At 35.4% G+C, this 27,973-nt stretch overlaps 1 protein-coding gene and 1 long non-coding RNA gene across 5 annotated transcripts in view; one reads left to right on the top strand and one right to left on the bottom strand.

Annotated features, from left to right (window-relative positions):
• The window catches only part of TTBK2 (tau tubulin kinase 2), a 117,588-nt gene that overhangs the window by 23,945 nt on the left and 65,670 nt on the right, over nt 1-27,973 (bottom strand). For all 4 annotated transcript variants that reach the window (XM_039888375.1, XM_039888373.1, XM_039888372.1 and 1 more), the window contains 4 exons: nt 18,459-18,524; nt 14,783-14,875; nt 13,935-14,060; nt 2,240-2,397 (listed from right to left, as the gene is read on the bottom strand). In XM_039888375.1, the coding sequence (XP_039744309.1) occupies nt 2,240-2,397; nt 13,935-14,060; nt 14,783-14,875; nt 18,459-18,524 (443 nt within the window). The remainder of the gene's footprint in view (nt 1-2,239; nt 2,398-13,934; nt 14,061-14,782; nt 14,876-18,458; nt 18,525-27,973) is intronic.
• On the top strand, nt 57-27,717 carry LOC120622743 (uncharacterized). The gene is made up of 3 exons (XR_005658540.1): nt 57-95; nt 339-451; nt 27,205-27,717. It is a non-coding gene; the product is annotated as an uncharacterized LOC120622743 (long non-coding RNA).

The raw sequence follows: 27,973 nt of genomic DNA, 5'->3' as shown, positions 1-27,973 counted from the left end.
CATGTCCATGGCTTGTCTCATATAGACAGCAGTGACTAACAGCTTGCCTGAGCAATCCCCACTACCCAGAAGTTTTTACCACATTCCTAACGATGGTAGGTGAACACACGATGTAAATGTATATATGCCTTACTGTTAAAATGTACAGCTGAAACTTACTGGATTTTGTTAACCAAAAAGGGAGGGAGGAGGGAGGAGGGAGGGAGGGAGGAGGAGGAGGAAGGAAGGAAGGAAGGAAGGGAAGGAAGGAAGGAAGGAAGGAAGGAAGGAAGGAAGGAAGTTTTTAGCAGTGTGCCTGGTGAGATAACCCCAATAAATAGCTTTCTCTGGCACCCTAGATGGCAGATTTCAAGCCAGTTCCAGATAACAGCTTTTTAGCAAATTCTACCAGTGTGGCATCAGAGCAACTTCCTGCCATCCAATGAAGGATGAACACACCCTCTTCAACAAGGTCAGGACGTCAGCCCTGGGGTCAGGGCTGGGGGAGCTCTTTGCTTGGATGCTTAATATCAGCTATACTTTATTTTTGCTATTCCTGTATTCTTTACAGTTGTTTCAACTTCTTACCAGTCAATCCCATACTATTCCAATTCCATGTTACAGGTAATAATTCTTTGTATCATCTTTCCCTGTTCAAATTACTGTGTAGTTTCTCTCTACTGATTGAACCCAAATAGATGTTTTGTCCTTTACCACTCAACTGACAAAGGGCCACTTCTTCCTTTTTTTTGTCTTTTTTCTTCCCCAGAAGCTGTGTGTTTTGAATCATACATATTTTTACCTCCCTGTAGTTCATGATCTGATCTACTTGGATATTTTTTAGTACCTTTGTTCTTAGGATGCGTTTAGTCTTTCTGTTGTTGGTTTTAGATGAACCTTAAGCCCCATTGCCAATTCTCCTCTACCTTATAGTTTTTACTGATCTGCCTTTATAAAGCCTTGTGGTAGGGTTGGGTGAGACAGGACCATAAGAGATACCATAAAAGGACTTGGTGTTTTTCTCTTTTTACTTAGTTCTTTTGAAGTTTGGAGATCCTTGGTTTTGAGGACATGGTTTTGGTGTAGTTTTATTTTTCCTTTCCTGTTATTCTGTCTTATTTTAGGAGGAAACATTGGAAGATAGGAACTTATACTATCTTCATTGACTTTAGCTATCTTGAAGTCCTATCACCTGATTTGTAATTTTGAGGTTTATCTACTAACAACAATCAGAGGAGGAGGACAAAAGCACTAGAACAAGAATCAAAACTTCAAGAAGGGCTCAAGCTCTGTGACTAATATTTATCTAAAATCAGATGATTCACTCAGCGCTAGGGTTATTCCTTATTTGTAAAATGGGGTAGCTGGACTAGAGCAATGGGTCCCAAACTCAGATAAGCATGAGAAACATTTTTTACATATGGACCTCTGTGCCACATCCCTAGATTCTGATTCCGTAAGTCTGGGGAAAGTCCTACAAATAGATATTTTAAATAAACGTCTATACTGATTCTGATGTAGCTAGTCAGGGTCCCACATCTAAGAACTCTTAGACAAGCTAATCGAGGACATATAATATGTCTAGTTATATGAGTCCATGGTGAGCTTTTCTGATTCAATAAGCTCTAGTGACCCCATCTTTCAATATAAAATCAAAGCAATGGATTAGTGATAAAATGTTCCAATTAGCTCACGTTTTCTGAGGATTTTTTCCTATTGACTTTTTTAAACACCAGTTTAAAGCAACCAGACCAGGTAAAAATGGGTTGGAAAAAAAAAACACACCCCACCCCCCCATAAAAAAAAATTTAAAAAAACTAAAGCAATTGCATTAAATGCATGTAGAGAAAACATTAAAAACAAAAAACCAAGAATAATATGGAAATACACCATAACCTGTTTCCAATAAACTTAAGCACAGTATAGTTACATGTAATTGTGGCTCATTCTTTCCAGAGTCCCAAATATTCTTTAGAAGTAAATGTAACGAATGCCCCTTCTCATTTTGAAAAAAACCTATTGTAAATTTGACATCAAGTCACACAAGCTCTAAGCTCCTGTTTCACAATATGTTCTACAAATACTTTTTAAGAAAAGTAAATCTGAACAAAGGCATATACATGAGCAATATTAATTCAAGAAATCCATAGGCTTTTCCCTATGTCTTAGCATTTGGTAATCTGAGGGAATCTGGATGAAATAATTTCTGCTAATATAACGCATCCAGGAAAGACTGCTAAATGAGCTGTTTAAGACATACCCGATTGCCGCAGGGGTTAAGCGGGTATGCAGTTGAGGGGTGGTAGAAGTAGTGGTGGTTGTTAGGGAGCCATCAGTTCCAGTCTTCTCCCAGTCAAAAGGGTCACTCTCAATTACTCCAAAGGTTTTGATGCTGTTGTCAAACACAGATGTAAGAAGCTAAACCACAAAGAAAAAAAACTAGAGTGAGCCAATACTAAACACAGTCACTTTATTTTATAAGAGAAAGCACCCCAGATTCATAAATTAATTTTGTAGTATAATTAAAAAAATAAACAACTTGATGATATACATAAGGAAATCTGAATATGGACTATACGTGAATGATGATATTAAGCTGATTTTTCTCAGTTGAGGCATCGGTTTGTAGTTCTGTAGTACAATGTCTTTGTTCTTGGAAACTACGTAATAAAGCGTCACATCTAAATCCTACTTTCAGATGATGTGGCAATAGAAAATGTGTGTTGTATGCATGTGTTTATTAAGTTTCAACCATCTATGTAATCCTTTTTGTCAAAAAGGGGCATTTTTATATGCTTCAACTTAAATAGGTGACCAGTGTTAACAGTGGGTATGTCTAGGTTTAGGGGTATACAAAAGTTCTTTGTGCTTTCCTCTAATTTTTTTGTAGATTTGGAAAGTTTTTTAACTCTGTGTTGTTTAAAAACAAAAATAACTGAAATTATGCATAATATAAATCAGATAATAATTTCATATTATGCATTATGAAATTATGCATAATATAAATTATGCATTTATATGCATTTATTTTTGTCTTTAAATTCCAAAAGTATGACGTGATCTTGAAGAAGATCTCACAAAGACCTCCCTTTACTGTGCCTGACAGTACGCGCCATTTTTAGTTTTATGATTATGGCTTCATTCTCTCTTCATCATTTCTCTTACTCTGTTAGTATCCTATCCTCAGACATTCATCTTATACATTTCCCACTCCAGACCTGAAATCAGCACTTCCTCACTGGAAGATTTTGTGAAGGTTTGTTTTAGGCTTTAAAAAGATTACTCTGACTTTCAAGTGGAGAACAGAGGCCATGAACAGGGATGGAGATGCGGGTGCTAGGAACAGATGACCAGTTGGAGGCTACTGATGCTGAACCAGCATGGTAACAGTGGAGGTGATAAGAAGTGACAGGATTTGGATATAATTTGTAGAGCCAACAGAGTTTACCGATGGATTAGATGAAAGCCGTGAGAATAAAAAAAGAATAAAGAATAATTTAGATTTCTGTCCTGAGCCACTGGGTAAATGGTGGTACCATTTACTGAGATGAAAAGCAGTGGGTTTGAGGATTGGGATATTGAAATTTTTATGGAGTTTAGGGAGGAATAGAGAACACAAATTTGATAGTCATCAGCATATAGATATTAATAGGTATCATTTAAAGTTATGATTGGATGATCATGTAAGAGTAGGTAGCAAAGAGGCCCAAGGGCTAAGGCCTAGGGCACGCCAACATTTAGATGGAAAGAAAAAAAGGACTTAGCCAAAAAAAACCAGTGAAGTGGGAAAACCAAGTGTTTGGTGTTCTAGATGCCAAGTGAACACATTGTCTCAATAAGAAGATTGAGCCAAACACTATTGATTGTAAATTTATAGTTATTTCTGATTATTTGATTGATTTCTCTCTTTCACCCAGACAGTAAGCTCCAAGAGGATCTTGCTTATCACTGTATCTAACACAATGCCTTATATATAAGAGTGCAATATCGTGATCTATAAGATACACATATATATATCTTCAGGGTTCCTGGCTTACAGCTCCCCAAACCCTTGGAATTTCCTGAGAGATAAGAGCAATGGGAGCATCTTTTGTTCTAATATTTGGTCTTTAGTCCTCAGTTCCTAGAATGACTTCAGAGCCATAAAAGTGACATGGGTGTCTTGTTATTTATAAGAAGCCCCTTCCCACCACAACTAGGTTTATGTTAATGAGGTGATTTTGGAAAGTACCTAAGGATGAGGGCTGATCACTGGAAGAACCAACTCTGTGAATAGAGGGTTGTAACTTTCAGTCCCATCTCTTGGGCCTCTAGGGGAGGGGATAGGTGGCTAGAGTTTGCATCAATCACCAATGGTCAATGATTTAATTAATCATGCCTATATAATGAAGCCTCTATAAAAACCCAAACTGACAGGGTTTCGAGGGCTTCTGAGTTGGTGAACACACGGTGGAGTTGATAAGAGTGGTTCCCTCAAAGAGGGCATGGAAGTTCTACGCCCTTTCCCTATACTTTGCCCTACGCATCTCTTCCATCTGGTGTTTCTGAGTTACAGCCTTTGTAATAAACAGTAATCTAGTGAGAAAACTGGTTTTCCGAGTTCTATGAGCTGTTCTAGCAAATTAATCACACCCAAGCAGGGTACTGTGGGAACCTCTTATTTATATCCAGTCAATCAGAAGTACAATTGACAACCAGGACTTGTGATTGGCAACTGAAGTAGAGGATGTGGGGCTGAATCCTTAACCTGAGGAATCTCATGCTCACTGTCTCCAGGTAGATCATGTCAGAATCAATTTGAATTGTAGGACATCCAGTTGGTATCAGAGAATTGTTTGGTGGTGTAGGGGAAAAAAACCAACCCATGTTGAATTTCTGAGTACAGAATCCTTAAATAATTACTCTAAAACATTTCAAGAATAAATGTTTCTTTGTAATAATATTTACTGATTCACATGACACTATCTTTAAGTCCCAAAGAAAAAATTATAAATGTAGAAAAGGAAACTAGAAACATAAAAGGTATTGGAAAAGACACAGTTGTAAAACCTGAGAATCTTCATCTTGGTTATATTTTTGTTGATGTTAAGTTACCTAAGTTATAGCTTAGACTTCCCCAAACTGTTAGAGATAGAGGACTACTGAAAACACAGAGGAGAAAGATAGATTGAGTCTCAGCATATAAGAATTGAAGTGGCAGACCTTAGATCTCTCTCCTGACTCAAGAAATCGAGGTTCTCACAGAGCAAGATGTGTGCTTCCTGAAAGGTAGAGTCCCTGCCAATGAGGCGGCAACTGCCTTGCAGTATGAGCACTCAGACAGCTACTGCTAAACGCTGTTCCTGAACTGGGCTGCAATAAGGATGATCCTAAACAGTTTTTATGCCAGGTGTCCTTTTATCATGGAATTACCTACCTTCTTATAATTATCATAGTATTGTATGTCTTAGAAAATGTAGCATATGCCATTGGGCCTCAAGTAAGAAAGTTTGTTACTATGATTGTGATCACTAGAGCCCAAAAGCAGGAGACTGAAGGATGGAGGGCACAGAACAAAACAAACAGAAGGAAAGCTAAAAAGCACTGAGGCACTGAAAAGTCAGACTAGCTAGAGCTTTGTAGATACTTTAAAGAACAAAATAAGTTTCTACTGCAGGACTAGCATGGCTCTAAATTCTAATCTTTGACACATTACAGAAACAGGACAAGTCGAGAACTCTTTTTGGAGCAGGCATAGGGATGGGTAACTGGATTCATTATACCACATTTGGCTTAAATAAATCAAAAAACTCGAATTCAATTTTCGTTTAAATAGATTTGAGAACAATATAAACTAGTCACCTTGTAAATCATACACACACACACACACACACACACGTGTACATATTTGTATATATAGAGAAAACTGGTAGTCCTTATCTTTTTTTTTTTTACTCAATACAATTGAGGAATAAAACATTTTTCAATCAAACACTTTTTAATCAGAACAGGAACTCACTATGGTGGTAATTCTCAAACTGAAAAGGGGGCAGAGCAAAATCTGAAAAAAACCTTTTAGATGATTCTGACATTTTCCCTCTAGAAAGGTGTGTCCCATATCTCTCCACTGAGAATCACTAAAAATCTAGCATACATATTTTGTTTAGTAACATATTTTTAGAAAATATGAACTCATCTAAAGAATCTAGGTTTCTCAAAATAGAGTAACGTGTACCACTAAGGGATGCGATCACATGCCAGAGAGGTTTAAAGTCACCTAATAAATGTGGCACAGCTTCTTAAAAAATTTTACTCAGAGGTAACACATTTAACATGATATTTGATAATGCAGTAAATGCAAAGAAGTTATAAAGAAAAATTCATATGAACCTTTAAGATAAATCAGGAGAATGCAAAAAAACTTAGACTTATGGCCGACACTTTCAGACTGTGTCCAGAACTCTTGAGAAACATGCTCATATTTCGCTGCGAGAGGAGAGACTGGTGAACTAGTGTGAGAAATACTAGGGGCATAACATCATTAAAAGGTGAATCTTCCTTAAAGGAAAGTAGGAAAGGGGAGGAAAATGGGAAAGAAGACTTTGGGGGGAGAGGGGGATGTGAGAAAGGTCTGGATAAGCAAAAATGCAATACTACTTTTTATTTGGCTACTGTCATGGATTATTTGTGTCAATTTCCCTTCTTCTTGCACTTATAAATAAGAGATAGTCCATTTTCTTTAAACCTAATTCTAATGAGATACACAATAAAATGATTTTTCTAAAGCAGATTATTCAAGACAAAAAAAAGTATATAAACATCAGGTACTATATCCGGGTAATAAGATTTTGAATAATTTAGATTTTTCATTTTTCTGTAATTTCCAAACTTTTATAATAACTATATATTACTTTTAATAATGAGAAAAAAATTTAACTAACAAAAATGCATTATCTAAAATAATTACACACGTAAGCATGTGTACTCCACAAAAATGCCTGGTGCTAGCTCCCACCACCAGAAATATCCTTATTCTTTCTAGCAATCAGTCATCTGACATAGACATAATGCCCTAGGGAAGCACCCTTCTCTTCTCTAATCTTTAACACAAAAGCAATCAATAGCTTTATCATATTTACCTCCATATGAAATCCCAGTTTGTCCTCTCAAAGAGAATGCAGACAAAGTCCAGACTTTGCAAAAACAATAATTATTTGTAATGTGATGCTGAGGACTCATTGAGAATCCTGATATCTGAATTCTCAGTTAATAAATGGTAAATTCATGGATCAATAAAGCACTTATCCAGCAGAGCACAATGGTAATGCTGGCTTGGCTAATTCAAAGATAGATTATTTACTGCAAAAGAAATTGACTCACTTCCGTGATAAACAAATACAATAGAGGGAAAGAAATGTACGTGTTCTAGATTTCTCTCCTTTTCCAGGAATTTTTAACAGCATCGATGGGGGCGGGGGCGGGGGAGTGAGGAGAGAAATTGCATTGCACCCATCCTTTGGAGAACAGAACCAGAAAATAAGAGAGAGATCAAATAAAAAGACTGTATTTAAGAAGCCCAGAGTTTTAGCTGTTTTTACCATTTATATCAAGATATGGAGGACAACTCACGAGTGCCCCTGGTCGGCTGCCCCAGGGGACCTGAAGCAGTGTAAGGCAGCAGAGTTGCTCAGCCAACAGTGCTGCCTAATACCAACGTCTTCTCTTTCATGTGCTGTAAGCCCATAAGGTAAAGTGGCATTGTTCTAAGCTTCTCTATGCCTCCTAATAATTTAGGTAGGAGAGAAGAGAACTAAAGTGTTAAATCAAGCTATAGTCAGAGACTGGGAGATTTGCCCTGTTCTGCATCACTAACAAGGCCAACTGAAAAGGTAAGCAACATTTTCTTTCTGCCTTAACAGGACAGAGCAGCATAAAGAAAATAGAATTTCTATTAACACAGAAGTAATGTTAAGTAGAATACAAGAATGAAGTGAGATAATTATAAGCAAATGCAGTGTCACTGAGTATGTGTAATACAACTTATGTTTACATGATGCTTTGCAATTTACAAAGCATTCCCACAATTATCTCATTAAAATCTAACAATACTGTGGGGTGGGTAATTTTACCATTTCACAGATAAGAAAACAGCCATTAAAAGGTCACACAAATGGTATGTGGCAAATCAACTGAAACTGATCTTTTAAGTGCAGCGCTATTTCCATCATAGAAGACTTACAGCCAGTCAGCAGGCAAGGCAAAAACAGCATATAGCTGAAATTATCATTGAAAGCCCGTTAAAATACCCATAAAGTACAGAACAGTAGTTGCACTAGGCATAACCTAGATAAGTTTTTTCTCCAACATCTGAAATAGACTTTTATTTCTTCAGATGAATGTAAATGAAGTAAGCTGGCTGCATTTAGAGGTTATATTGTTCTCAAAAGATTACTACTCCTTTAAACATTAGAATCATGCTCAGTGCAGTCTGATTCTGGATGACTGGACTGCTGTCAATGAGAGAAAGCCTGAGGGAATAGCAGATTCACAAGGGCAATGCACCCTCACTCTCGCCATAGGGCATGCATGGTTAACTGAGCCAAAAGGCAGGCAAAATCACATACATATTAAAAAATTTCTATCTCCTGCATATACAGCTGAATTTAAGTGAGTCAAGTAAACAGAAATGTTCTGTGACTCTACTTGTTCTATAGTTATAACAATACCCATTCACTGATTCAGACATACACTGAATGCCTATTGTCCTGGGTGCTAGGAAGGCAAAAATGAACAAAACACAGTCTTGTCTTCAGAGAGTTTGCATTGAAAAGAAGCAAACATTATATTAAGCAGATTTAATTGAATTTCGCAGACTTATTAAATGTGTATCATTGTGCTAACTTCTTGAGGAAACTGAGATAAATGTGCGAAGCCCTGGCTCTAAAGGAACTAACTTATCTGGGAAAGAGGCAAAACAAAGTACTGCTGTAAGAGTTTAGCAGAAGAAATCGCTTGTCACAAAGGAATCAGAGGAGACTGAAGAAGCTGGCATCTGAGTTGGGCTTTAATTTCACAAGATAAGCGGGTTTATGAAACGTAGGCGTTCCAGGCAGGGCATGCTGGGAGAAGGGCTGGTAGTCCCATTTGACTGCATTGAGGTGCCCAATATAGCTGGGTCATTTAAGTAAAATAGGGAATGAAAGGAGACAATTAAAGGGGGTAGAGTAAGAATTCATCTACCTCTCTCCATCTCTACTGCTTATATCCTAGTCAAGATCATCACTGTTCTTTGCCTCCTGCCCACGAGGGAAGACTCTATCTCCCAGTATCCCTTGAAGTCAGAATTGAGCCAATGTGAATGGGTTCTGGCCACAGCGGTATATGCTGAAATGTTTAGATCACTTCCAGTCCAGGTCATAAAACCCCTAAGCAAATATCCACACCCATTCTTTCTATGTATTAAAGACAGCAGTGTCAAAATATGGATGGAGGCTGGATGTTCAAGTTACCATTTGAGAGTTGCCTAGGAGAGTTGCCCAACTTAACTACACTGCTATATGACCAAAAAATAAACCTCTGTAATGTTAAGACATTAATTTTTTTATATTTCTTTCTTTCAAAGGCATAGCTCAGCCAATCTCAATACCTTCCTAAGTAGTCTCTAATGTTCCTCTGCCTCATTTGAAAGCACAAGACTGCAAAAATAATCATCTTAAAACATAAACTGGTCACAATGCTCCTGTGTGTTAGATTTCCAAGGCTTCCTGCTGCACTTAGAATAAAACTCAAAGTCCTCAACAAGGACTACAAGGCCCTGCATCATCTAGTCTCCACCTTTCTTTCCAATCTCATTTTGAACCACTCTCTCCCCTTATTTACTATGTTTCGCCACTTGTCTTCTTTTCTTTCCTTTCTTAAATCAGAGCCTATGCACAAGTTCTTCCTTTTGCTTATAACATTCTTCCTCTTATTTTTGCTCTTCACATGGCCAATGCCGTCTCACTCTTTAGGACTTGGCTTAAATGGCAGCTTTAGAGAAAGACCTTCCCCAACCCGTTTTATGGGAGGTTCCCCCTTGTTAATGCTCTAGCTCAGCCTCTTATTTGTTTGCTTCATAAGCGGCCTATCATTGCTCTCTGAAAAATTTAACGCCTATGTTATCAGAGTCAGGGGATCCTAAAACAGCTCTAAGTCCTCAAAAAGAGGGAAGCCTGCTGCATTTTGATGTAATCTCTGTTTAAATTTTTCTATTCCTAAACCTGGAAAGCATAGTAACAAGATTAATGAAACTTCGTTGGCTTTGAATTTCCTCTCTATCATATTTTTAGCGATGTTGTGGCAGTATAAAGGCTGGCTTGATATACACATTTTAGTCTCAGGCTTACCAGTGGTGTGTATATTTATGGCTTTCATTTGTTTTCTCAACTTGCTAAAAAATGCTTAACATAATCTGAACACTCTAATAAAGATACTTTTTGCGTTCTTATGTCAGGATCATGTGATCCTACTAATTAACAACAATAATTTCAGATAATTCTTCATATAATTTTTTATTCTTTCACTGCATTTTTCTTAACCAGTCATATTAGTATTTACTTTACAGTGCCTGTTGTGTTTGTAGCCACCTCTCCAAGGAAGGCAGATGGCAAACTGGAGGAAGAATCTGGGCCTTTTTAAATGAGTCATATATATATAGGTTCAGATACTACTTCTGGCACCACTAGTTTTCCCTGGCTTCATGTCTAAACTAAGCCTCTGTAAGACCAGGATAATAGTATCCAGGTATTACTGTGACATTGCTGTGTGCATTATTGTGACAATAATATATAAAGTCATCAAAGGCTCTTCTTTATCCAATCTGATGCTGCTATCGTAATTACCCATTAACTAATGACAGTGTCACCTACAGGTAGAGTCCTGTGGTGAAATTTAAGGTTGATAAGCTCTTCCTAGGCACCTCTCAGAGGTTTTCCTTTCTCAAAACACTTTAAAAGGATTTATTTAAATTATAAGGTAGCTACATATTTTTATTACTATCTACATTTCTGAAAATGTTGGCCTAGCCCTTTTTTTTAAACCTTTAATTTGAAATACAGTTGACTCTTCAACAACTCAGGGGTTAAGAAGGGTGCTAGCCACTCAAAGGGTGCTAGTTGACTCTTCAACAACTCAGGGGTTAAGAAGGGTGCTAGCCACTCAGTCAAAAATCCGTGTATAACTTAAGTGGGCCCTCCGCATATGTAAATTCCTAACCATTTATAAGTGGACCTTGGCAGTTCAAACCCTGTTGTTCAAGGGTCAGTTGTAATTAAATATTCATAGGAAACTGCAAAAATAGTATACAGAGAAGTCTCCTTCATTCAGTTTGCCCCAATGGTAATATCTTAAGTAACTAGAGTACAATATCAAAACCAGGAGAATGACAATGGTACTATCCACAGAACTTAATTTCACCAGTTTTACATGCAATTGTGTGTGCGTGTGGTGTGTGTGTTGTGTGTGTGTGTGTGTGTGTGTGATCTAAGCAATTATATCACCTGAGGACATTCATGGCCCAGACTTTTTTGACTCTTATAGTTGCTATGCTCTTTTAGATTTTAATAATAAAAACGATTTCATAATAAGATATCTGCTTTAATCTTGGCTATAATTCTGATAACTTTATCTTTAGTTTAACAGAAAATAGTATCTATAATACATAGCATGTAATAGTATTTAGACTGATAAACATAACACTTTCCAAAAGCAAGTGTCAGCCTTTATTCTATTTGAGACATGCATAAAAGATTCTGGGTAGAGAACAAAACAGTTCTTTCTAGATCTACACCTGCTGTCAAAGGGAGCAGAAGCAGTCTACTGGATAAGGTACTGGTCATGTGCAACTTGTTAAGATAATTTTTCTAGCAAGAAACTGATTTTTAAAGATTTATAAAACAGATATTCAAAGTGAAAGTAGCTTTATAAAACAGTATCATTTAACACTTAGATTATAAAATATATTCACTTTGGTCATGACTCAGAATATATAAAGTTGAAGAAATATTATTTATCCTTTGATGTAGCTAGAGAATACTAGTATTTTTTTTTGTTTTTGTTTTTTTTTTTTGCTTTTTGCTGGAGAAGGTTTGTGTTGTTGTTTTTAACTATTCTGGATGTCCATCAAGGAATTTAAAATTTTGAAAGAAGAGTAATTAAATTCAGTAACAAGTTCCAAACAGTAAAATTAACCATATGGACAACATTAGCTCACAAGAGCATTTATACTCAAAGTAGAGTAGTTTTTCTCAAAATGAAGACTGCACCAGGCCTCTGTGAGGGAAGCAAGAGACCAAAGCTACAAAGCTCAGCCCATTTTGGAACTTGATGTCACATTGATCTAGTCATCAGAACGCACAGTTACTTATACTAACATCTTTTTCCCAATTATCCTTCTCCTGTTCACCTGCCTCCTGCTCCAACAACTCATTGCTTATGAAAGATCAGAGAGCAAGAAAGAACCAGATTATTTATAGCATCTGTAAAACAAAAAAAAGTTACACCTGTTCTCTCTCTTCCAAAAATAGGAAAATCACTATACTTTGTTTTGTTACCATGTGACAGAAACATAGAGTAGCTTCTGAGATAAAATCCAAATGAAAAACTTGAGAACAATAAGCTGCTAATTTAAACTAAATTAATTATAGATCTAAGTGTTGAAGTTATATGGTAAATGTGATGGTCTTTAGATTGTAGACATAAGTGGAGAATGTGATCAAAAAGTTTGCTAAACTTTTATACTCTCAGACAAACTTTGTCAATAAAAAAATTATCAGCACCCAAGATGGGAAAGTTGGAACATTCCCCATCTCTTCCTGCATCTAGTCTTACAGGTATAATTTCATTATTTTATTGCGAGTAATATGTACTGTCTAATGTAAATATAAAAACATACTCCACAGCAACTTGTATACAATGTATTTTCCCCATTTTTTAGACAGTTCATATAGTTCATTATGCAAATAGCCATGTAGGAAAGAAGACAAGCTGACTTACTTAAGGACCCAAGGTTGTATGTTGCCTCTCTGCTTTATACCTTGTTTATATCTTATACAAAAGCAGCAATTTCACACAAAAATACTTACTATATGCAAATAAGTTCACTGTGCTATGGATAGTCTTAAATTTTTGACTAGGCAACACTGACATTTCCAAACATAAAACACTTTAGAACACAAAACTTTCATTAACAGGCAATAAAGTCTACATGTTATCTTTTGTAGATAGAAATGATACACTAATACATTATTATTAACCTATGTGTGGCTTCATTTATGTTTTCAGTGGTAGTGATTATTTTGCATTAAACTCTGACCAAGTTCTCCCTGAGAGCAACAGAATCTTCTGAAATACAGCTGGTTGGGTTAGGGATGCAATTTGTGGTAAACCTAGACAACCCTTATAAGGTCTCATTAACTGATGTTCTAAGGAAATGATTCACTGACCACAGACAAAACAGAGGCAACAATCTTCCCTGGTTGTTGTCCCATAGCTTATTAACATATGATATGCAGCCCTCGAGCCCTCAACAGATACATTACTCAGTTGGACATTTCCTTTGGCCAACAAATTAGCTATAGGATTCACATAATTTGAACTATCAGCAGTTCTAGACACCAGATGAATCACAGCAGGAACAGTAATATCTGTTACACGATGAACAAACTTAAAACTCTAATGAAGTATGTTCATCCAGAAGGAAGGAAACACATACATAAAAACACTGTCATCATCAGTTAATTTCACCACCTTCTTCAGGATGTATTAAAATAGTATTATTCTAGGGTGTTGTAAATGACTATTATTCATAGTCATTTACAACACCCTAGAATAATACTATGGATAATAGTCATTTACAACACCCTCAAAGCTACAGTAAGTGAAGACGGAGACTAAATGAGAGAGAATAATTAGCCCACAGAGCTCACAAAAATGATTACCTGATAGTCTGGTTTTGTAAAATAATCCAAAGAGGAGATGTGGTCCAGGAAGATGCTGAATTCTGGAGGGAGATGTTTCAACATAAGCCTATGGTCATATCTCTCCTTAATAGAGCCTACTTGCTCCTAGGAAGTAAAGAGAAAAGGAACCAAAGTCAATTTCTCTTGGCAGTTACATATTAAGAGCCTCTCTAAATAATCTCAAGGGTATGTACCAGGGAATGAGATAGTGAGTAATTAAGTAAAGGCAAGAACTGAGTTTTACCAATAGCTTAATGTACACTGCTTTTAAAGGGGGATGGGATAAGGACTATAATGCAGAACCAAAGGGTAACCTAGAGTTTGGCATCAGTGAACTGAAAGCTCCACAAAAGAAAAAGTTGATCTAAATCTGGTCTATATTTCTTTATCAACACAGGTGTTTACAGTTTTCAAATCAAATGATATAATGTGACAATTAAAAATTAAAAGCTTAACTGACTTATAAAAGAGAAAAAGAGAGAACTAGTGAAAAGAAAAGCTAAGAAGGAGGGCTAGAAATCAAATCGGAAGCAATAATTGTACTTAAATTAGTATCTATTCTCCATGTACACAGAAAAAGTCATAACATTAATTAGATCTCTAATAACATCTCATAGAGAGAAAAATATACATATTTGGATATAGTGAAAGTCACTGCAAATTTTAAAATATACATATTTGGATATATGTATATTTTACATATAAAGTCACTGCATATTTGGATATAGTGAAAGTCACTGTAAGCATATTCTCAACAAAAATGCCTATCCAGGAGAAATTTTTATTCTTTTCCCTATCAAAATTGATATATCTACTTCCAAAATTACCTTGTCCTTTATTTTTCTCCAAGGCAGCTGACCAACCACAAATTCCACCAACATGTAGAATAAGGACCAAAGGTCATCATGTCTTCCCATTTCCTTCATAAGCAAAACAGAATTCCATCGCATTATATTACAGGTCCTTGTGAGTACATTGTGTTGTCTGAGGCCTAACCCCTGTGTTTCATCTAATTAGGCCTAAAAATTTAAATATATTTCCCATGACTTATCTGGTAAACATCTCTATATATCTACATAGCTATACAGCAATCCGGATGGCAGAACAGATATGCTGAAAAACTTTTTAATACAAAGAATACCGCCAAACCCAGAAATGCTGGATATAATATAATGAACAACCCACTGATTAATAAATGAGTTCATTAAGAAGTAAGAGAAGGTGGATGCTAAGGGCTAGAGGAAAGGGAGAAGGGAAATTAGTGTGTAGTGATTACAGAGTTTCAGTGTTGCAAAATGAAAAAGTTCTAGAAAACTGTTGTAAAATAATGTGAATATATGTAACACTACTGAATTGTACACTTAAAAATGGTTAAGATGATAAATTTAATGTTATGTGTTTTTTACCACAATTGTAAAAAAAGAAGTAAAAGGAATCATAAGAGCCAACACTAAAAGAAAGCTGAAATAAGAGAAGCAAGCTGACACTGAAGCTGTAGGTTGGGCTATTTTGGGGGTATCTGTCATAGCTTTTATCAATGAGTTTTATCAATTAGGAAGGGGACAGGTGTAAAAGCACAGCCTACGTAAGACAGAAGTTGTAACTGACATTCCCCTATCCCACTCGCCCCACTGCCCACCATAGAGCTAGGATTCTCAAAAGGCTATCTTTGGTATAGGATTTGGTATGTACATTATATTGCAGTATTTTTTTTTTTCTGTAGAATTTAACCCTGTCAAAGGGATAAAGTGAGTAGTTAAAAGAGAATTTGCCCTCACAATTTGTTATCAGAGGCCTGTCCCTCTCTCAGATTTGGAGTTTAAACTTATACTGCTTTTGTGGTCTGAGAAATTAAGTCCAGAAATGAAGTGATTTCTGGGTGATCCTGTCCTGTGGCAATGACACATGCAAACAAAATCTTCTTAAGATAAAAGCACCCTTAAATTTAGGATTTCTACGACATCCACCAAGTATAAGCTCGTTATGTGAAATTACAGAATACATTAGAAAGCAGGTTATCATAAGTTAATGACAAGAGAAACTATAAAGAACAGAATTAGATATTCAGGAATTTCAGAAATAGAATTATAGGTTATAGAACATGAAATAAGAATGTTTAAAATGTTTAAACAAAAAATAAAATTAAAGTCATGAGAAAGGAAACATATTCTATACAAAAAATAAAAAGCCAATTAGATTTGGAAAATGACCAAAGATAACATCTAGAAATAAAAAGTACATTAGAGAAATTAAAAAAATCAGTGGACACATTAAAAAGCTGATCAAACACAGCAGAAAAAAATTAATGAAGATAGATCTGAAGAAATTATGATGCAACACAGAGACAGTTAAAAAATCTGAGTGTGAACTTAAGAGGCACGGAGGACAGAACAAGAAGGTCTAAAATACATCAATTTGGAGATAGGAAAAGAGAGGTATAGAGAAAAAAGGAAAGAGGCAATATTTAAAGAAGTAATGTCTGAGAAATTCCAGAATCAATACAAGACATGAATGTTCAGATTTAGGAAGCACAACTCCCAAACCAAATAAATATAAAGAAATCTACAGCTATGAACATGTGAATATATCTGCAGGACACCAAAGACAAAAAGAAGATATCAAAAGTAGTCGAAGAAAAAAGAAAAATTAAATACAAGGTAACAACAATTAAATGAACAATGATCTCAATAGCAACCATAGAACCAGAAGAAAGTAATTTTTTTCAAAATATTGAGATAAAGCAAGCATTAAACAAAGGATTAAAATGTAGGACAACAATGAGATGACGTGAACAGAGTTCCAGTGTTCTAAAAGTCCCTGCACTGTTTGGAAATTATTCATATTAAAAGTTTAAGATCAAGGTCCACCCCTCTTCCCCGCCCCCCAAAAAAAACCAGAAAGGGAATGTATTATGTTTAGAAATTACCAAATCAGGGGTGCAGAATATGGAAGAAAAAATATATATATATTAGAATTATCTGGGAAATCTTTTTAAATTAGACAAGCACCTGTGAAATTTCCACTAGTTGCACTCCTGCATCACCACATAAACTGACAATTGTTGTTGTCACTGTGTGACACACTGTGTGACTGTGTAAAGCATCCTACTCCTCAGGTGTGTTGGGAGCAGAAAAGAAGGGTAAGAACCACTGCTATACAGTATCAAATCCTTCCACCAAGGTCAGATGAATAACAATAAATAAGCAGGTAACAGAGTAACTTTTATAGCACTCTATGCTAAAGAGGATTTTAAAAGAAATCTCTACTCTTCAAATTAAAAAAAATAAAAAAATATATAATCTCTTTCTAGTAGCTATTTTGGAGCTATAACTATATTAGCTCATGTAGTTATTATGATCTCTGAAAATGTTTATTCCTACCTCAGAATGTCCTATTTCAAAAAGTTGATGTAATTCTGTAATAGAATTAATTAGAAAGCCTAGTACTTCTAAAATTTTGTAAAATTTTATCTTGAAAATAAGAGTACTTTCTTTTTTAAGGCAGAATAACTGACTAGATGCCATAAAATAAAGCAACACTGAATCAAACTAAATGAGTTAAAATGTTTGGCAGAGAGCTGTATACTGATAAAAATACTTTTCCTATTTTCAATCCATAATCACATCATAAGAAACCAAAAGAAATGGAGCATAGTACTTGAGACCTCAGCATACTCTTCCTATTATATTTAGCATTGGTCAAATTTTCATTCAAGCAATTTTGGCTTCAAATAACAAAAACGAGGTACCAAAGATCAAGAAAAGATGTATGTTTTGTCAAGGAATCACTTGTTAAATTTCTCAATTCCATCCAAACAAGTTCAAGGATTGAGAATCCATAAAATATCCACCTTTCCTACTCATAATTAAAGTTCAGGATGAGAAAAAAATCAGAGAACAAAAGGACAGAGAGAGAGAAAGAGAGAGAGAGAACTAGTGAGGGAGGGAGGGAGGCAGGCAGGCAGGCAGAGACAGAGAGACAGAGACAGAGAGAGAAATTTTAAAAATTTAATCCAAGAGGAAAAGAATAATTTACTAAGATACAAATTTTAAGTTGTCTGCCCTTGAGATCTTTGTGAAAACAAAAGGTTTGATGGAGAGAGGCTATCACAGATTAAATGTATATTACGTAAAATGATGATCCCTATATTTCATTAGGTATTGACGGTATGATATTCCCAAATAACTTCTTAAAATAGAACACAAATGTTATGTTTTTTTCAAAATTCTATATTAGCTTTGTTAATACTTACTTATACCTAGGACACAAGATTCCCCATGACATATACTTAGTTATTATCTTTTCTGGCAAATCCAATTTTACTTTCTATGCAGTTGCACGCATTTGTTATCCAACATACAGCTTACCATGCATTGGTATTACTAACACCTTTCTCTCTGCTCCAAAAAACTTTCTACATCTTTGTACTCTAATGTAAGGAAGTCAATCTGATTCAAGCCATCAGCTTGCTTACACAGATACAACTCTAGTTCAGATACCTACCCTGTTCCGATGAGCATTGATTGATGCATAACGAACTGTCCCTCGAAAGCCTGCCACAGCTCGAGGCTACAACAAAACCAAGCAAAGATTAAATGAGCTTTAGATTCGGTACACTTGAGCACATGAAGTAGATATGAGAAAAATATGCATTACTGTCATAATAAAACACAATTTAAATTTCTAACTTTTTCTTTTCAAATTATAAAAAATTAGGGATCAGGTTAAAAAAACAGCAATAACATTATGGTTATCAATGAGTCTCATTTTTTTTCTACCTACACGTTTAAATAAGTAGTATTTATTATAAGTAAATTCCGTACATTTGAAAACATTAAATTCTTTCAATATACCCAGAATCATAGTCTATATATTAATATTCAGGCTCTGGTTACAAATAAGTATACTGAGACCATGAGGAATCTCTAAGTAATCTAAGATGCCAACTTCTTCATGTCTTGGCAATTTCATTCAAATTCAATTCAAATACAGTGGCAACTTATGTCCCTCCCTATAAATGCAATTCATATATTCATAAATTCAAGTTAATGTGGCAGGTACTGGGAATAAATCCATATATGAATAATGCATGATCCCAGTTCTCAGAGAGCTCTACTTAGAATAAAGTCCAAACTCTTATTTGGCCTACAAAATATTCCATGACCTGGCATTGGCCTCATTCCAAAACGGATTTATTTGTGGTTTCTCTTACAATCAATTTTATTTCTAGCTCAAGACCTTGCACTTGCTAGTCTCTTCAGTTAGAATGCTATCTCTCTGTATGCCTTCAATGGTTAGCTCTTCTACGTCATATTTAAACCCTCTGCTCAAATGTCACTCACTTCCTCAAAGAAATATTCCTTAATCATCCTAATCTAAAACTACCCACCCCTGCAATGTCACTTTATTTTTCTACTCTGCTTTATTTTTTTCTCATAACACTTTTCATCACCTAAAATTACTTTTATTTATATTTTTACTTATTTATTGCCTATCTTCTACCATAGGAATATAAACTCTATAATGGCAGGGTCTTTGTCTTGTTCATTTTACAGACATAGATACAGGTTCTGAGAGCTAAGTAAATTTGTCTCAGGACACAGAATCACTGTGATAAAACCAGACATCAACAAAGGTCTTTTGACTTGAAGTCATACAGTTTTCCATTCTACTGCTTCATAAAGATCAAGTCAGTACCCTAAAGATTCATGGATGACACTATAATAGCTTGATATGAAAACTGACAAATTTGAAAATGATAAGACTCAATAATTTTTATTTTTCTATTAATTTCAAATTATCCTCAATTAAAATGTATTATTTTTGTAGTCAGAAAAAGACTATAATAAATTTTATTTTAAAAATCTTTGGTTATCAGAATCATTTTGGTCATATTGCTATAGCATAAGATAAAAACATTCTATGTATTCCTCTGTTTGCTCATTTTTGCAATGTTTAATCTACTCAAATTAGTTGTCTATTTCTTCTTTCATGAAATTCTCCCTTTCCTTTTAATTATTCCTTTTTGTTTTTAAGATTTAACTATTTAAAAAATACTTTGCATTTAAGGACAAGTCTCAGTAATCAAAAAAATTCTGCAATCTACTTAAATCTCTTTTATTTTCTTAGCTGCCGTTCATTAAAAATCATAGTCAGTAGATCTCAATATTTCCCTAAAATATCATGATTAAGAAAAATATCTAATATTCTCAATTTGGTTGATGAAATTATGAGGTTGGGGGCTTCTTTTTCTAGAAGAAAAATGTGTAAGAGAATATATATGAAAGCCTTTCTCTTTACTAAATAACATTTCAGAAGTTGTACTTTTATTCATTACCTAAAAAGAGCCTTCACTAACACAAAAATTTTTTTTGTAGCACATAATTTTGCCCAGTTATTTTCATTCAATAACTGTCAGGATGAAATATCCAGACCTATTAACATATTCTGTAGCTGAGCCCGAGGTTAAATGGGCACCTAGACTACCCCCGATGGATTCTAGCCAAGATAAGTCCAGAAGACTCTTTCCAGTTATGATAGCCCCTGTCCTGGCTCTGATCTTATTTCTGCCATGGGAAGGTTGAAATATAGGTAAAGAGACATCAACTGTTTAAAGAGATCTTGATGTGACTCATCAAAGAAATAATATGTCAAGAAAATTCAGCCACTTTATACAATGCAGAAAAGACAACTTAACACAATTGGGCAAAACAACTATATGCACAAATAATTCTAGTTAAAGGTTCTGAACATTATTAGCAAAGTGCAACGAGCTATTAAAGCCTAGGAGTGGTAAGGATTAGGTTTCATTTGGTGGAAAAGAAGACGGAAAAGTCCTAAGAAGAAGGCAACATTTAACTGGGCCTTGACAAAGGTCATCTCTTGAAACTTCCCTGATTGATGGCACTTTGGCAATATCTATCAAAATTACAAACGCATATATTTTCTCTGACTCAGCAATCTCACTACTAGAAATTGATCCTATATACTTGCATGTGTGCAAAAATAATGGATATACAAATTCATTCACTACATTAGTTTTGATAGCAAAAGACTGGAAGAAAAACAAATGTTCATCAACAGGGGGCTGATTAAATAAATTCCAGTACATCCATATAATGGAATACACTTTGCAACTGCAAAAAAAGAATGAAGAAGCTCTGTATTCTGATATGGAAAGACACACCCTAGATACACTGTTAAATGAAAAAAGAAAAGTGCAGAAGGTACATCATACTACCTTTTGAATCAAAAACAGAAAAATGAGAACATACATCCATATTTGTTTTATATGTACAAAGAAATTCTGGAAGAATACATTAAGGAACTAATAATAATATAGCTACCTAAAGGAAGAAGGAGGGATAAGGGCATATAGGAAATGAGTGGATTTGGAATAGCAAGAGTGAAATGGAGGTTTGTTTCATGGTTTATTTTTTAACTTTTTTCAAGTCAGGTTTATTGAGATATAATTTACATACAGTAAAATTCATACTTTAGGTATACACCGTGCTATGAGTTTTGACAAAGATATATAGTCATGTAGCTACCACTGCCACCAAGGTATAGAATATCTCTATCACCTCAAGAGTCCCTTAACACCCTTCGTAGTCAATATCCCTTCCCCTCCACTCCCAGTCTCTGGCAACCTCTGATTTCTGCCCACCACTATTCTTAGAATTATCTGGGATTTTTAAGGGTTTAACCATTCTAAATATTGTGTAGTGGTATCTCATTGTGGTTTTAATTTGCATATCCCTGATAACTAAAGGTGCTCGGCATTTGTTAATATACTTATTTGCTACCTGTAGTATCTCTTCTTTGATGAAATTTCTATTCGAATCATTTCCTCTTTTCTACTGTTTTTGTTTTTTATTGAGTTGAGTTGTTTATAGATTCTGGATATAAGTCCTTTGTCAGATATGTGTTTTGTGAATATTTTCCCCAGTATGTAAGCTGATTATTCATTTGCTTAATAGTGTCTTTCAAAATGCAGAAGTGTTAAATTTTGATGAAATTTTGATTTTTAGTTTTGTAACATATATAGTATTATATTTCCAAAATTGTATTTAAAAAACATCTTTAAAGAAAAAAAAAAAGTAAAAAGTGAAAGTAGTTAACAACCTAAGAGCATGTTTTATTAAAATAAATACATAGACAGTTGAATGAAAATGAAAGAAAAAGTATATTGGGACTAGAAGAACTGACAGAATTACAACAGGAAGAAGAAAATGCATTTTAAGTAAAAACGAAACAATAAACAATGCCAAAAGGAAGAAAAGTACAGTTAGTGTTAAGGAAAAGATTTTGGTATGACAAAAGCAAATGGTAAGAGAAAATGGAAAAGTTGGTTGTAATGAGATTAAAGATGGTCTTGGATGTCATATTCAATTGTTTGGTTTATAATGTGCAGTCAAATTGAATTGATAAAAAACTTTTAAGTGATACAATTGAGAAAGTGCTTGAGATTTTTACTCTGCTAAAAGTATTCAAGATTCTGGAGAAGGCAGGGAGATTGGTGAGGAAACTATTTTAATAATTCAAGCAAGAAAGCACAAGATCTGTACAAGGACAGAAGCAGTATGAATGTGAAGAAGGGGTTGGATGTTAGAGACAGAATAAACTCACAGAAGAATAAATCTAGAAAGAGAAGACAAGGACTCTAGGCATGAGCCCAGACCTACTGCCAACCAAAGGGAGAGAATCAGCGGGGAGAAAAAGCATGAAGAATTATGTAATAAAACCCCCCGATAGAAATAAGAAAATAAAAAATTCTGTACATGTAACAGAGAAAAAGACTTCTAAAAATTTTCTTAATTAGGCCACTATATCTCCAGGCACTGGAATTTTCAGCTGAATGGTTAGGAAGGAGAAAACATGGCATTCCAAGAGCTTAGACACAAGGGGCCAATGTGAGATGCCAGCTGAAGGGGTAAGAAAACTGGGGCATGCTTTAAACCAAGAGAAAAAAAAAAAATAAGCATGCAGATTGAAATCATTAAGAAAATAGAAATTCAACTCTAAAACTGTATAGAGCTAAGTATTATAAACATACAGTTCAGGACTTCTTTGTACCTCATATCCCTATTTAATGTAACTAATGTATCTTAAAGGTGATAAATAGTACAGGCTCTCAAAACTAACCACATAAACAACTCACTAGTGTCAAAGATACTATTCATCATTCTCTTTGTAATGCATGCTGACTGATGATCCTATACCATAGTTTGGTAAATAAACACACATTTATGTTTTGAGGGAATTTCTTTGTGATGATGGAAGAGTTTTGTATACTGACTGTGGTGCTGATTATAATGAATCTATACATGTGACAAAATTTCAAATACCACTTCCCCATACCCTCCCAAAAAAGTACATGTAAAAAATAGTGACATCTGACTCAGGTCTGTACTTGAGTTAATAACAGTATATCAATATCAATTTCCCAGTTTTGACAATGTACTATGATTATGTAAGGTATTATCATCAGGGGAAGTTAGGTAAAGGGCACGTGATAACCACACTATTTTATAATAGCTCCTTGAATCTGCTCCACACCCCAAAACAACTACTCTTGAGTCTACAGAAAAGAGAAGAAAGCAAAGCAAGGGACTAGTTAATGCAAAATTTAGAATGGAGGTTATGTATAGGGCTGCAACGGCCAATGTATCAGCAACTTCAAACTAAATGAAATTAAAAATTCAGTTCCTTGTTTGCTCTGGTCACAATTCAAGTGCTCAATAGCCATATGTTGCTAGAGGCCACCATATCAGACAATGCAGTTACAGGACATTTCCATCTTCACAGTAAGTTCCACTGGACAGTGCTGCTCAAGGAAGGAAAAGGGATATGATCAGGAAGGTAGCACAGCATGCCTCTAAGGTGATAATGAGCTATTTCTTAACCTAGATGGAGGACGTGGATGTTTTAATATTCTTAAAATTTATATATGTGTTTTTTACACTATTTTGGAATATATATAGCGAGACAAAAAAAAAAATCAAAATATCGTTTTTTTCATATAACGTGATGGCATACCTAGACAATCCAAGCAACTCGATTCAGGTTTCCTTAAAGCAATAAATAAATCTACAAAGGCAACTTCTGATTTTATATTAGTGGAACAATATGAGTGATTTCAATCATAATCATGATCCAAAAGCATGAAATTCATTTTATTTGAGATTTAAGAGACATTTATAGAAAATAATGAAATCCTACTGGCATAAAAACCCTAAAAGGAACTGGCTATTAATACACAAATAAAGGGGAAGTACACTCCTTACACAGCCCAGGCCTCGTTCCACCACCATAGCACTCTCTCTTCCATAGTGCTAACCCAATTCTTGGACTAAACTGTACTTCTAAACAAGCAGTTAAAAGATATCTGGAAAAAACATACAATTGTACTGACGATTATATCTTAAATTATCATATTACTTAAGTGAACTTTCAGAACAGCCCAGCAATCTATTTTCCTAGTCAGTTTACTCTCTGCCTCTCCATGATAACTGTTTCACATGTCCTCTTTTCTCCTCAACTTCCAAGACCATTCTGCATTCTCAGCGAAAGGCCTTGATTTTTTCACTGAGAAAATAAAAGTCATGAGACTTCAGCTTCCCACTACCAAATTTAAATGCCTATCTGTATCTGTGTTCACTTATTCTGCCTTTTCTCAGAACAGAACAGTGTTCTTGCTCTTATATAATGGGCTAATAACCTCACCATTTGTGCCAGGATTCCTTCCCCTCTCAGCTATGCAAGAACTTGGCTCCTACAATGGTTCCTGCTCTGTCCTACATTATTGAAAATTCTTTCATGCTTCCTGGAGCATTACTATCAGTATACAAGCATGCTATAACAACTATCTTTTTTTTTTTTTTAATTAGGGAAGGAAAGAAAAATGGATTTGACTGCCCTTTCAACTACTTCCCTGTTTTACCCCTCCTCTTTAGAACAAAACGAACTCCTCCAGAGAGTTGCCTATACTCCCTTTCCCCACTTCCTATCCACAACTCTCTCTATAACCTACTCTATTTAGGTAATCCAGAGGGTCAGTTCTCAGTTTCCACCTTATCTGACCTAGCAGTAGCATCTGATGCAGGTGATAACCCCATAAAACTTGAAACACTTTCTTCACTTGGTTCCCAAGATATCATACTCTCCTGATTTTTCTCCTACTTCGCTGACTGATCCTCCCCCTCATTCTTCTTGGCTAACTCATAGTTCTTCTGTATCTATCATCAAGTTGCGAAAGTGCTCCCAATGACTCAGATTCAGAACCTCCTTTCTTATCTAGCTATATATACTTTCTCCCTACCTGATCAAACCTATTCTATTTTTTTAAATTACCATTTATTTTTAAACATTGCAAGTAAATGATTAGTAAATTTATATTATCTCCAGCTCTGATTTCTCCTTTGAGATAACAGATCACCATATAATATCACCTTCTTGTTATTTCCATCTGGAATCTAACGGCATCTCAAACTTAACTTCTAGAAAATAGAACTGCTGTTTTTCACTCATCGAACCTGTTCCTCATCCTTCCCCAACCAAACTTAGTAGCATGACCACTGACTCAGGACAAAAATTTAGAAGTCATTCTTGACTCTTTTCCTCTCATATCCTAATATTGAATCCAGAAGAGTCTTAGTAAATCTGTTTTAAAATAAGTCTTAAATATGATTATTTCTCACCATCTTCACTGTACCACCCTAAAGCCCCAGGTCTCTACCACCATCAGTGATCACTGGACCATGACACAGGTCTTCCAAACTGTCTTTCTGATTCCACTCTTTCTCTCAATAGTCTCTTCTTCACAGCCGGAGTGACTTTTTAAAAAACATGTTCTGAAAACTTAAAAACTGTTATTTAGAATAGAAATGGGATTCCAGAAATATATTAAAATCCAATAAATGACATAGAACCTAAGTTCTTTATCTGCCTAGCTACCAATTAACACGAGAACACTGATAAAACCAAAAATAGTCTTCCCACAATTTCTAGGCAATTAAATTCTCGTGTGGTTGTGTTTTAATCTACTTCTGTATATAACTCTACTATATAGTTGGCTAATTGACAGCTCAAGTATACAACAACCATGCTCAAAATTTTCCAAAAGCTTCCTTTCACACTTAGAATAAAATCTATCTCTACAAAATCATACATAATCTGGGGCCTACCCACCTCTTAAACCTAGTCTCTCTCCACTTACCCCCTTATTATGCTATGCTTGGCTAGGCTATTTCTACAGTGGCTTCCCTGCTTTTCCTTGAACACACCAAATTTATGCTGCCTCAGTGCCTTTGCACTTGCTGTTCCCTTTGCCTGGAACACTTTCATTCCAGATATTTACATGGCTTGCTCTCATACTTAATTCAACGCTCAACTCAATACCTCTTTAGAGAAGTCTTTTCTAATACCTCTAAAACAGTTGTCGTCCTCACTGCCTATCACTCTCTGTTAACACTCTGCTTTGTGTTTCTTCATAGCATTTATCACTATTTAAAATTATATATTTATCTGTGTATGATGTCTTCTCCACTAAAATTTAACCTCCATAAGACACTCATTTTGGTCTGCATGTTCACGCTGTAGTCTCAGCACCTCCATCCATGCCTCACATATAATATGTGCTCATTAAATGTTATATGAGTGAAAAAAAAATAACCTGATAATATTCTAAAAACTAAAAAAGATACCTGCAATAGAAATAAGATTCCAGAAATATATTCAAATAAAGTAAGCGAAACGGAAACTAAATTCATCACCTGCCTCGCTACCTATTAATGCAAGACCTTCACTCAAACCAAAAGGATTCTCTAGTGCTTAAATTCTTATGTGCCCACGTTTTAATATAATTTACATTTATGTATACAACTCTATTATTATATAATTAGCTCATTCAAAACCAGTGCTCCAACTTCTGTGCAATTAATTTGCTAAACATGAAAGTCATAATCAGTATCAAGTTAAAACAAAACTAAAAGTAAAAAGTAGATGTAAGTGTAATAACTGTAGTGGGAGACCAACTACCGTTACGAAAACATGAGGAGCTCCACCAAGCTGCTCCCCAGTAAAACTGGTGAAAATTATTTTAAAAAATAACTAAAGCCTCTAGAAACGGTCCTTGGGGCAAACAACAAATGAAGAAACATCTATTCAAGAAAACCTATGAAAATTCAGTAAAAAAGGCTAGAGTCTGTGGTATCTGAACCAAAATTGCTCCATCCCTCCTCTCTTCCAGATCAGTGAGGATGGCTCCACTCCAGACTGCTGCAGCCAAGACACAGGGCTCCTGAATAGAGCCTTAAGAATTAAAGACTTTTTGAACTTAAAAAAATGGATTTTATGGGAATTATGACAGTAATGTCAACTGGACCATAATGGGAATACCATTAGGGTGTGATCAGAATGTCCAAAATCACAGAAATGTTAGCCATTCAGCCACAACAGCCATTGATAACCCCCGGACTCCTGAAGCTGATAAGCATAAGGATTCCACCCTGTAAGGACCATATTAGCTGAACACCTCAGAGAAATGATACTCAAGCCTGACAGAAAGTATCACTAACAGATATGCTGAGAGCTGAAGACCCTGACCTTCTGCTTGTTGTAGCAGGCTTGGGACCGACGAGAAACCTATCCATGCCACCAGTCAACAGAACTCACTTTGGAGACGGTAAAGACTTTCATCCCGTCTTTGTCATGTAAGAAAGACTCTGTACTTCTGCTCTCTGTGTGTTGTCTATCAACCTGCATGGACACCTGATTGGTTTATTTGAGAAGGTTCCACTCAATAAACCAGGCATTGTGGAAAGACACAAACACATTTAAGAGTGTTACTTTGAAGGTAGCTGCTTTCCGTGCTCACGATAGCTCCCTTCTTCTCTACTTCCCATCCAGAGGGCTTTCTTACCATAGGAGCAGAATTTCAGCATCACTCATCCCCCAGCTGCCTGTTGCTGAGCAGGCTAAGTTCTGGAAAAGTGCAGGTGGAGATGTGGAAGCTCCTA

The sequence above is a fragment of the Pteropus medius genome, unplaced genomic scaffold, assembly GCF_902729225.1.
Source record: "Pteropus medius unplaced genomic scaffold, Ma_sr-lr_union100, whole genome shotgun sequence".
NCBI classification, from domain to species: domain Eukaryota; kingdom Metazoa; phylum Chordata; class Mammalia; order Chiroptera; family Pteropodidae; genus Pteropus; species Pteropus medius.
This window is presented reverse-complemented; position numbering and strand designations above follow the sequence as displayed.